The sequence below is a fragment of the Trachypithecus francoisi genome, unplaced genomic scaffold, assembly GCF_009764315.1.
Source record: "Trachypithecus francoisi isolate TF-2019V2 unplaced genomic scaffold, Tfra_2.0 Lachesis_group5, whole genome shotgun sequence".
Lineage (NCBI taxonomy): Eukaryota > Metazoa > Chordata > Mammalia > Primates > Cercopithecidae > Trachypithecus > Trachypithecus francoisi.
The window spans coordinates 98,118,282-98,131,004 of NW_022681470.1; the positions used below are offsets into that span (position 1 = coordinate 98,118,282).

Sequence of the window (12,723 nt, forward strand, 5' to 3'; positions counted from 1 at the left end):
TACAAGCCAGCTCCAAGACACCACTGCTCCAGGCTGGTAAGAAATACAATATCTAGCCTAGGCCAAGAATGTTGAAAATAGTGTGGACTTCAAGTTCCAGTTCCACCACTTATTTCCACAATGGTTTTAGACAAGCCTTTCTAAGTCCCAGTTTCCTAATCTATAGACTAGGGATACGATTGCTACCACTACCACCTCACAGGTTGTTGGGAGGATCAAATAAAATAATGGGCGGAAAAGAGCTTCAGTGCCCTATACAATGCCTGGCACAGAAGATGCATAATATTTAACTCATTAAAACGTGTCAATTTGAGTATTTCCTCTTTTCCATATTCGCTAGAAACTTCTTATTTTGAAAAAAAAAAACCAGAGTTTGAGAGTTCAAAGATAAAATGCACAACTTAATATCATTTATTGAAAGCACAGTTTTGCTGCAAGTGCTTTTCTAAAAAGAGTACTGCCAGAGTAGCTCAACAGTCTTTATTTAGTCCAAATGATGGCCAAGCACAGTGGCTCACGCCTATAATCCCAGCACTTTGGGAGGCGATGGCGAGTGTATCAACTGAGGTCAGGAGTTCAAGACCAGCCTGACCAACATGGAGAACCCCCCCCATCTCTACTTAAAATACAAAATTAACTGGGTGTGGTGGTGAACACCTGTAGTCCCAGCTACTTGGGAGGCTAAGGCAGAAGAATCACTTGAACCCAGGAGATGGAGGTTGCAGTGAGCCAAGATTGCACCACCGCACTCCAGCCTGGGCAACAGAGCAAGAATTCGTCTCAGAAAAAAAAAAAAAGGAGGGGGGAAATATAGAACATCAAAACATCTCCTCTGATATTCTTCCTTTTGCTTCTCAAGGTGGCAGTTTAGACCACTGATTTTTGGCCATTCTTCTTTTCTAATATATGCATTAAAAAGTTATAAATTTCTTTCTAAGTACTGGTTTAGCTGGATCTCACACATTTTTATATGTCATTTAAAAAAATTATTGCTCGGTTCAAAATATTTTCTAATTGCCATTATGATTTCTTCTTCTTAATAACCATAGTTATTAAGAAGTATATCACTTTAAATGGGAGGTTTTCTAATTACCTTTTTGTTATTGGGCCTAGCTTAATATCACCGTGGTCAGAGAACATACTCTAAATAATTTAATCTGAATATTTTATGGCCCAGCACATACAGAGTCAATTTTGTTAAATATTCTGTGTGCCCATCAAAAGAAATATTCTGAGCCCAATGTAGTGGCTTGGGGCTGGGGTCCCAGCTACTTGGGAGGCTGAGATAGGAGAATCACTTGGGCCCAGCAGTTCAAAGCTGCAGTGAGCCATGATCCTGCCTCTGCTCTCCTGCCTGGCTGGGCGCGGTGGCTCAAGCCTGTAATCCCAGCACTTTGGGAGGCCGAGACGGGCGGATCACGAGGTCAGGAGATCGAGACCATCCTGGCTAACATGGTGAAACCCCGTCTCTACTAAAAATACAAAAACTAGCTGGGCGAGGTGGCGGGCGCCTGTAGTCCCAGCTACTCGGGAGGCTGAGGCAGGAGAATGGCCTAAACCCGGGAGGCGGAGCTTGCAGTGAGCTGAGATCTGGCCACTGCACTCCAGTCCGGGCGACAGAGCGAGACTCCGCCTCAAAAAAAAAAAAAAAAAAAAAAGATGTTTTTCTTGGCCAGGTGCAGTGGCTCACGCCTGTAATCCCAACACTTTGGGAGGCTGAGGCGACTGGATCACCTGAGGTCAGGATTTCAAGACCAGCCTGGCCAACATGGCGAAACCCTGTCTCTCCTAAAACTACAAAAACTAGCCAGGCGTGGTGGCACGCCTGTAATCCCAGCTACTCAGGAGGCTGAGGCAGGTGAAGCATTTGAACCCGGGAGGCAGAGGTTGCTGTGAGCCGAGATCGCGCCACTGCACACCAGCCTAGGCGACAGGGCAAGGCTCTGTCTCAAAAAAAAAAAAAAAAAAAAGCCAGGGGAATTAGTATTTCTTTTTTTTTTTTTTTTTGAGATGGAGTCTTGCTCTGTCGCCCGGGCTGGAGTGCAGTGGCCGGATCTCAGCTCACTGCAAGCTCCGCCTCCCGGGTTTACGCCATTCTCCTGCCTCAGCCTCCCGAGTAGCTGGGACTACAGGCGCCCGCCACCTCGCCCGGCTAGCTTTTTGTATTTTTTAGTAGAGACGGGGTTTCACCATGTTAGCCAGGATGGTCTCAAACTCCTGACCTCGTGATCCGCCCGTCTCGGCCTCCCAAAGTGCTGGGATTACAGGCTTGAGCCACCGCGCCCGGCCAGCATTAGTATTTCAAATGAATATCCTAAATGGTAGCACTTGCTCATAACCATCTATCTTAATACTGAGTACTTTATTAGAAACTTGTTCTGCAAAAGGAACGGACTTAGGAATAATTAGTTGGAACTGTAAAATCTTACATTTTACATGGAGCAATATTATAATTACATTCTAATGCTGGTGTCTTCCACTGTTTAGTTGCCATTAAGTCAGCATTTTCTTACTTATGCCTAGGGAAAGTGAGCCACGGGCATGTTAACTTACTTGTTCCAGGCCTTATAACCAATAGATGGTAGAACCAAGACATATGCAAAAGCTTTTAGGCTTTTTACTCAGCCCACGTCCTGACAATAGAAAATACAATAGCAGTTAATATGTCACTTGTTCTTTTTCTCACAAAAGGTAATTCATCTCTATTCTCCCTGCCTTCCATAAGTAAAATTTTTGTTTCTTCTACAACCTACATATTAACCAGGGGTCACGTGTATCAACAGTCTCTGCTTACTTATTGAGTCCAAAGGCAGGCTGGGAAAAAGTGGGTATGTCCCTGAGAGCCCTGTTTCATTTGGGGACCAACTCAACTTAGTTTCTTGGTAAATTTGGAATTAATTTATGGATTTAGAAATAAACAAGGGAAGACATTTAGATGGCCATTGCCGTCCTGGATCTGGTTTAGAGTACCACTAGAAAACACAATTAACCTCGAATGTTTTTCCCACTTGGTAGAGGATTACCGGAAACAGCTAGAGACATAATTTCATACACAGTTCCATGTAGGCAGTACCCAGAAATGGAGGCAGGAAGTGTGCTGTTGTCTAATCACCACGTTTATACTCTGTACTAAGTGTAGATTATAGACCTCGTCAGACAGAGAAATAATGGCTGGAAAAACACGTGGTCCCTTGTAAAAGCAGTTGTCTACCATTTTAATCTTGATGGAAAGAAATTTGTTCCTCTGCTAATTTCCTCATTAAGGAAATTGAACTATATATTTCTGTGGTTAGAAATACATATAAAGGAATCAAGGCTAAAAGCAAAAAACATCAGATATGAGATAAGATATGTAAAGAAGAATAGAGAAGGCAATCTGAAATTACTGAGAGCTCCACAATAGCTCTCTCCTTGACTTTCCTGTTTGCAGCCTGAGAAAAGCACCTTCCCCATTCTAGCTTCTGACACTCCACCCTTGTTTTTCCAAACTCAACACAGCTGTGGATGTCGTTACTGGGTTCATCTATCTGGGTACTACAGTTTATTTAAACTGTGCAGGAAGTGGCTGGGCGCGGTGGCTTGCGCCTGTAATCCCAGCACTTTGGGACGCCGAGGTGGGCGGATCACCTGAGGTCAGGAGTTCCAAACCAGCCTGGCCGATGTGGCGAAACCCCATCTCTACTAAAAATACAAAATTAGCCGGGCGTGGTGGCGCATGCCTGTAATCACAACTACTTGGGAGGCTGAGGCAGGAGAATCGCTTGAACCTGGGAGGCGGAGGTTGCAGTGAGCCGAGATCGTGCCATTGCACTCCAGCCTGGACAACAAGAGTGAAACTCCGTCTCAAAAAAAAAAAAAAAAAAAAAAAAAAGAAGTGCAGAAAACTCAAAGAATCTATGAAAGGCCAGAAAGTCGGTGAGGTTTGTTTATTGTGTAACCACAAACATCACCAAAACCACACAGAGAAGACTGCTCAAGCTATGATGCCACTGAGCACACACAATATTTGACATAAACACTACAGCTTGAACAGGTGACACTGGGGACCAGATGTCAGAATATCTGCTGCTGCTGCTGCTGCTGGGAGACATCGCTACTGCCATTCTCACCAAAAGGAGGATTTTACATACTTCTGGTTCATCACTTACCCACTTGCAAAATGGTGTTCTATACAGATGTGTCTGACTGGCAAAGGCTAGGTCTCATGTCTGTGCCTTAACTGCATTGGAGCCTTGAAGATGGAGTTTTGGCTTCAATTTGGAGAAGCAAAATTTAGAACATGGGAAATTCTCCAGACATGGGAATATTGTTCAAAAGATGCGAGGTGGCCATAAAAATAAATGAACACTGTGTATACTACTGTGGAGTTATCAGGATTTAATTGCTAAAGTATAGTTTCTAAAAAGTTGAGAATACACAACTAACGCATCAAAGATTTTCTTTAACTCATTAATTAATAAGGGATCAGTAAGATTAAAGTGAGTTCAAATAAGAATTTGAGGCCCAGGTGCAGGGGCTCATGCCTGTAATCCTGGCACTCTGGGAAGCCGAGGCAGGTGGATCACCTGAGGTCAGGAGTTCAGGACCAGCCTGGCCAACATGGTGAAACCCTGTATCTACTAAAAACGCAAAAATTAGTTGAGCATTGTGGTGCATGCCTGTAATCTCAGCTACTGGGGAGGCTGAGGCAGGAGAATCACTTAAACCCGGGAGGCGGAGGTTGCAGTGAGCCGAGATCCGAGATCACACCACTGCACTCCAGCGTGGGCGATGGAGTGAGGCTGTGTCTTTAAAAAAAAAAAAAAAAAAAGAATTTGACTGACAGAGATCTACATTCTCTATATTTCTCTATTCAGTAAAATCTACAATACAAAATTTATTTGCATTGCCATGTATAGGGATCATTTGCATAGTTATCAGTTTTTTACAACTTAACTTTAAAAAGGATCAAACAAATCCTGTAAAGGTCCACTAAATAATACCCAGCACATCACTGAAAGGACACCTGATAATCTCTTTTGCCTGAATAATTTTTCTTAATAAAATGTTAAGTGATTGAAATAAAAAGAAATGCTAAGTGAAAAAACAAGATAAAGTATGTATAATATGTTAGTGTTCACTTAAGATGAAAGAATATTAATATATAGGCATATTTGCATAGTTTTAAAAATGGGAAGATAAACCATAAATTGTTTAAATGATTACCAATTAAGGAAAAAAGGAAATAGTGTAAAACAAATAAAAGGAGAGGCTAGAGTTCTTTGAATATACCTCATTGCGTTGATTTCATTTCAGATTCACATAAATGTTTTACATAATTATAAAATGAAATTACATAAGTGTAAAAAGCAATCCCTAAAAGGAAGAAGGAAAATGAAACAAACAAACCTGTGTATGGAGGTGGAGCATAACCATACCAGGAGCTATTCCAGGTGACTTCAAAACACAGTAATTGACTTACATCCTTAGCAGAATATGGCTTAATGGAGAAAAACCTGCCCCCTCCACTTTAAAATCTCTAATTTGTTTTCATTAATAATCTTATTGGTCATAGGCTTGTTGTTGTTATTCTGCAATTTTACAGGATAAATTAAACAAGTACTTGAGTTGATACTTTAGAGAACCCAGATGTTTTAAGCATGTTTGAAAAGAGGTGTAGATATAAGATTGATGGGGTGAGTAAACCCTATAGTCTTGAATTTGAATTTGAAGTATCAGTGTCAGCTTGTCATCTATTTAATTTTTTAAAAAAAGATATTTCCTAGTTCCATCAACTGAAAAGGCTTAGCAACAATGGTCAATCTGCTATCCCAAACACTGCTAGTTCCTAGATTATGTTTTTTTTTTTTTTTTTTTTTTTTTTTGAGACGGAGTCTCGCTCTGCCACCCAGGCTGGAGTGCAGTGGGCGGATCTCAGCTCACTGCAAGCTCCGCCTCCTGGGTTTACGCCATTCTCCTGCCTCAGCCTCCCGAGTAGCTGGGACTACAGGCACCCGCCACCTCGCCCGGCTAGTTTTTTGTATTTTTTTTAGTAGAGACGGGGTTTCACCATGTTAGCCAGGATGGTCTCGATCTCCTGACCTCGTGATCCGCCCGTCTCGGCCTCCCAAAGTGCTGGGATTACAGGCTTGAGCCACTGCGCCCGGCCCTAGATTATGGTATTTAAACATTGTTTCCACTAAAAGGAACCAGAGCTCCTTGGAGAAATGGCTGGTTCCAGGTCTGGGGCAGGAATTGTTCAAGACAAACCTGCAATAGTCTGTCATTATTAGAAAGAAAGGAAGCTTTTAAAGAGTACTAATATTATGCCAAACATACAAACTCTGTCTGCAATAAAGAGCCAATTTGAATAAATTCCTACTGGCCAAAAATGAGACAATATGAGTATCAATAAGGAGAAAACTGGAATGGATTGAAACACATCAAATATGTTTAAATCCATGAATTCATAATAATATAAACATAACTCAATGGTTTCACAATATATGGAGCTTATTTAAATCTCAATTCAAACAAGTAAAAAATGTATAAGACAGGGAAATGTGAACATTGATAGGATGTCTGATGACATTAAGAAATTATTGTCATAATTTCTTATGACAATAAAGTGGCTCACGCCTGTAATCCCAGTACTTTGGGAGGCTGAGGTGAGCGGATCACCTAAGGTCAGGAGTTTGAGACCAGCCTGGCCAACATGGTGAAACCTCATCTCTACTAAAAACACAAAAATTAGCTGGGTGTGGTGGCACACGCCTGTAATCCCAGCTACTTGGGAGGCTGAGGCAGGAGAATCGCTTGAACTTGGGAGGCAGAGGTTGCAGTGAGCTGGGATCACACCAGTGCACTCCAGCCTGGGCAAGTGAATGAGACTGTGTCTCAAAAAAAAAAAAAAAAAAAATGAAATTATTGTTCATTTATTTTAGATGTGATAATGGTATTGTGGTATTGTATTTGTTTAATAGTCTCTGTCTTTTAAAGACACACACAGGAACATTTACATATGAAATGATAGAATGTCTGGAATTTATTTAATATAATTCAGGTAGTGGGAGTGGGAAGAGGAATAAAATAAGATTGGCCATGTACTGATCCTTGTTGAAACAAGACAATGGTTTCATGGCAGCTCATTTTACTACTATCTTTACTTTTACATGTGTTTTAAATTTTCCATAAGAAGTATCTTTTTAAAAAAATCTGTATGGTTACAAACACAAACATGTCTACTACAGCTGAGATTAATCAACATAATGATGTTACTTCTCCCCAAATGTATGCATATATTCAAATAAAAACTCTAATAGCCAGACGTGGGGGCTCATGCCTATATTCCCAGCACTTTAGGAGGCCGATGCGGGCAGATTGCTTGAGCCCAGGAGTTTGAGGCCAGCCTGGGCAACATGGTGAAACCCCTTATCTACAAAAAATAAAAAACAAAATTAGCCGGGCATGGTGGTGTACGCCTGTAGTCACAGCCACTCCGGAGGCTGAGGCGGGAGGATCACTTGAGCCCAGGAGGTCAAGGCTGCAGTGAGCCATGATTGCATCACTGCACTCCAGCTTGGGTGACGGAACAAAACCCTGTCTCCAAAAGAAAAAAGCAAAAAACTCTCACAGAGTTTTTCAGGGAACTTGATAAACTGATTCGAAAAGTTCATATAAAGAAGAGTTAACAAGTACAAAATGCAAAGACAATGTTTAAAAAGAAGAACAATGATGGGGTGACCTAGATGACTTGCATCACCAGACATCAAGACATATTACAAAGCTGTTTTTTTTTTTTTTTTTTTTTTGAGATGGTGTCTTGCTCTGTCGCCCAGGCTGGAGTGCAGTGGCGCGATCTCGGCTCACTGCAAACTGCACCTCCTGGGTTCACGCCATTCTCCTGTCTCAGCCTCCTGAATAGCTGGGACTACAGGCGCCCACCACAACGCCTGGCTAATTTTTGTATTTTTAGTAGAGACAGGGTTTCACCGTGTTAGCCAGGATGGTCTTGATCTCCTGACCTTGTGATCCGCCTGCCTCGGCCTCCCAAAGTGCTGGGATTACAGGCATGAGCCACCGCGCCTGGCCTACAAAGCTGTTTTAATTAAAACTGTGTGATACTGAAGTAGCAATAGATAAAAAGAGCAGCTTCATGAGCTCAGAAACTGACCTATCTATGTATGAGAATTTGGTGTATGATAGAGGTAGAATCAAAATGGGAAAACAAAGAAAATAAGTTCCCTACCTCATACCATACACAAAACTAAATTCCAGGTGAATTAAACACCTAAAAGCAGTAGCCATAGAAAAGATAAATAAAACGCTTTCTAAAAGTATAAAAATGAGTGTATCTTTATTACATTTGGATGAGGAAAACGTTCTTATACGAAACACAAACAGTATAGATTATACAGAAAAGCTGAATAAAATGTTCTATCTCAACACAAAAAAAAGTCATATAGAAAAACTCACTATAAACAAGACTAAAAGACAAGTGGAATTTCATAGGCTTATGCAAAGGAAGAAAAAATAAAATAAAAGACAAATGGAAGACTAAGGGAAGATGTTTTTAAGGGTATATAACTGTCAAAGATTAGAAGCCAGGATATATTTTTAAAACACCTTGGCCAGGCATGGTGGCTCACACCTGTAATCCCAGCACTTTGGGAGGCCGGGGTGGGTGGATCACGAGGTCAAGAGTTCAAAACCAGTCTGGCCAAGATGGTGAAACCCCGTCTCTACTAAAAATACAAAAATTAGCTGGACGTGCTGGCAGGCGCCTGTAATCCTAGCTACTTGGGAGGCTGAGGCAGAGAATCACTTGAACCTGGAAGGCAGAGGTTGCAGTGAGCCAAGATCACGCCAGTGCACTCCAGCATGGGAGACAAAGCACAACTCCATCTTGGAAAACACACACACACACACACCTCCCACAAATCACTAAGAAAAAGCAACAATACAATAGAAAAATGAGCAAAAAAGATGAACAGAAAATTCACAGAAAATTCAAACGGTCAATAAATGTGTGAAAAGATCCTCAACCTCACTGGTAATTAGGAAAATGCAAATTTAAAAGATGATAGTTCATCTTGCTCCCACTCCACCCAGATAACCATTCTCAATTGGATATATTTGAGTGTATTCTTTTTTCCTTGAATATACTAACACATACACACACACACATGCATATTACTAAACTATACATATAGTATATATTAATAAAGACATTTTGAGTTGATGAACGAAGGAATGGGTGAGTGAGAATCAGACAATATCAGATCATGAATGAGTTGTGTTAAAAGCAGTAAGGCAGGTTTTCCTAGGAAACCATAAAAGGAGCTGGGATTTTGGGAGCTTTGTCTTAATCTCTTTATAACTAAGTGTTTTCCATGTAAAAGTTGGTGTTTTAAAAATTTAATTTAATTTCTTTTTTTGAGATAGGGTCTTGATCTGTCATCCAGGCTGAAACACAGTGGTATAATCATGGCTCACTGCAGCCTTGTCCTCCTAGACTGAAGCAATTCTTCCAACTCACTCTTCCTCTCAGCTGGGACTACAAGCATGCACCACCATGCCCAGCTAATTAAAAAAATTTTTTTGCAGAAACAGGATCTTGCTATATTGCCCAGGTTGGTCTTGAATTCCTGGACTCAAGTGATCCTCCCGCCTCAGCCTCCCAAAGTGCTGGGATTATAGGCGTGAGCCACTGGGCTCAGACAAGGGCTCTTCTTGATGGCTTACTGTATCCACTTTGTCCCCAAGACCATAGGGAGACGACTAGAGGTGACTGTACTAGCTAGATTTTAAATGAAACTGAAATGAAAGTTCACTTCCTCATTATGGATACCTCATGTGACAAGTTCCAATTTCTTTTAAAGTCAGTTGAACTGAAATCTCCCTGCTGCTTTGAAATCTTAGAAGAGAGCCCATCAATTCAAAGATTCTTACTGTGGGAGCACCTGCTGGTTCTATCACGTATGTACTGTTTGTTATTTTTCTCCCATTTGGTCTTCAAACACTCTGTTTGTGTTTGTAACTTGTTCTGCCTGCTAGGTTTTCAATCTTTGGTTTCAGGAAGTAAACTAAAAAGTCACGTCGTTCAATTTGCTGCTTCTCTATTTTTAAAAAGTTAATGTCTGCTTGAGCATCTAAGCATCTAAGTTGAGGCTGAAACGTGGCTTTCTTTGGAATATAATTAAAAGGTTTACATGTTTAAAATTCCAGATGTTTTCAATTGAAAAGAAACGGAAAAGAAAGTAGAATCCAGTTTGAGAGAGCTAGTCGCTAAATTTCTGTTGAAGTCTCTTGAATTAAATACAGAAGTGGCATTTTAAAGAGTAGTTAATTGCCTCATTTGAAACAGATGTCTGATCATTGGGGAAAAAAAAAAAAGATAAAAAGGAAAATAACCTACCTAAAGATGTGAATGAGAGTTGTCTTTTAACTATCTGTAAAGACTGTGGATATTTAAATAAGTCAGTTAAGAAGAGCTCATGTATTCAAAAATTCAGGAGATAAACTGATTTTTCAGAGGTTTGCCTCTCTTAAGGATGATTTTTTTTTTTTTTTTTTGAGAGACAGAGAGAGAGAGAAAGAGATTTCCTTTGATTAGATTTGTTGGCAAATCCTGGAAAGTCCCTGTTTTCTAACCCCCCCCCCAGATGTGTTTGGTTTACCAGATATTGGGAAATTCCTGAAAATCACTTTTTAAAGTGCTACTAAGCATTGGAAGTAGTATTTCAGGCATAAATCTGCAGCTATTCCCTGTGACTATATATCCCAGGAATTTTCCTGTATAATTCTGTTTATAATAGTCTGTCCCTATTGAACAATGAGATCACTTGGACACGGGAAGGGGAACATCACACACCGGGGCCTATTGTGGGGCAGGGGAGTGGGGAGGGATGGCATTGGGAGTTATACCTGATATAAATGATGAGTTGATGGGTGCTGACGAGTTGATGGGTGCAGCACACCAACATGACACAAGTATACATATGTAACAAACCTGCACGTTGTGCACATGTACCCTAGAACTTAAAGTATAATAATAAAAAAAAATAGTCTGTCCCTTTGATAGACTGCATTGTTATTTTCTCTTATGAAAAAATATGGTCACAACATATGCAGCTAATAGCAACACTTCCTATGTTACCTTTCCTTACACAGAATGAAACGGCTGGTTTGTGTGCTCTTGGTGTGCTCCTCTGCAGTGGCGCAGTTGCATAAAGATCCTACCCTGGATCATCACTGGCATCTCTGGAAGAAAACCTATGGCAAACAATACAAGGAAAAGGTAGACTGGATTGCCACTCTAGTGATATGCTTTTAAAGGAGTACTGTTTTCTACCTCTCAAAATTGCGTTCTTACAGGCAATGTTTTCAGTAAATATTTAGGCTGGGCATGGTGGCTTGTGCCTGTAATCCCAGCCCTTTGGGAGGCCAAGGTGAGCAGATCACCTGAGGTCAAGTGTTCGAGACCAGCTTAGCCAACATGGCAAAACCCTGTCTCTACTAAAAATACAAAAATTAGCTGGATGTGGTGGTAGGCGCCTGTAATCCCCGCTACTCAAGAGGCTGAGTGAGGCAAGAGAATCACTTGACCCGGGGAGGCAGAGGTTGCAGTGAGCCGAGATTGCACCATTGCACTCCAGCCTGGGCAACAGACTGAGACTCCATCTCAAAAATAAATAAATAAATATTATGTACTTGTTTCTTGCCAGATACTATTCTTGGTACCATACAGCAGGAATCAAAACAAAATTCCTATTATGGAGCTTTTATTATAGTGAGAGAGACAGGAAATGAGAAAATAAACAAGCAGATATGTAGTATGCTATATGGTGATAAATGTTGTAGATAAAAGTAACGGAAGGCATGGAGAGGAGGAAGGGCCCTGGGTGGTGGTGGTAAGAAGTCTATCTATATGACAGGAGGGTTAGGAAAGGCCTCACGGATAGGGGTGCCATTTGAGCAGAGAATCGATGGAAACCAGGGAGCAAGCAAAATACATAATAGAGTGAAGCTATCAGGCCAAGGGCAAATGAGCACAAGCTCCTGAGGAAGGGCCGCATTTGGGATGGCTGAGGAGCAAAAAGGCCTTATTACCCACTTAGTGCGGCCTGATATTGTTTCTTGACTATCACTTCCCATTTTGTACTTCTGTTTTTATTTCAAAGCATGCTTGCTGATGTTAAGACCTTAACCCTACTGCTTTAAATAACTAAGTCCTGTAACTATGTAATATTTCTGTTTGTAAGCTAGCATCATATATTTCTTTATTTGACATATTATTTTGTATAAAAATGACACTCTTAGTAGGTCATACACTCTAAGTTTTATTTTTATTTATTTATAATTAAATAATAATTATGTATATTTATGGAGTACAATGTGATGTTATGATACAAATATACATTGCAGAAAGATTAAATTAGACTAATTAATATATTCAGCACCTTATATACTTATCCTTTCTTTGTTATGAGAACATTTAAAATCCACCCTTTCAGTAATTTCGACATATAAAATACATTTTATTACTATTATCGGTAGCCACCATGCTATGCAATAGATTGTGAGAACGTATTCTTCTTGTCTAAATGAAACTCTGTACTCTTTGCCTAACATCTCCCCTTTCCCTGTCTACCCTCCTCCCAGCCTCTGCTAACCACCACTCTACTCTCTCTATTTTTTTTTTTTTATTATAGTTTAAGTTCTAGGGTACATGTGCATAACGTG

At 40.6% G+C, this 12,723-nt stretch overlaps 1 protein-coding gene across 3 annotated transcripts in view; it reads left to right on the forward strand.

Moving 5' to 3' along the window:
* Positions 1–9,702: 9,702 nt before the first annotated feature.
* Positions 9,703–12,723, forward strand: part of CTSS (cathepsin S) — a 40,541-nt gene continuing 37,520 nt past the window's right edge. For all 3 annotated transcript variants that reach the window (XM_033197139.1, XM_033197138.1, XM_033197140.1), the window contains exons 1-2: positions 9,703–9,957; positions 11,152–11,278. In XM_033197139.1, the coding sequence (XP_033053030.1) occupies positions 11,153–11,278 (126 nt within the window). In that variant the 5' untranslated portion in view covers positions 9,703–9,957; position 11,152. The remainder of the gene's footprint in view (positions 9,958–11,151; positions 11,279–12,723) is intronic.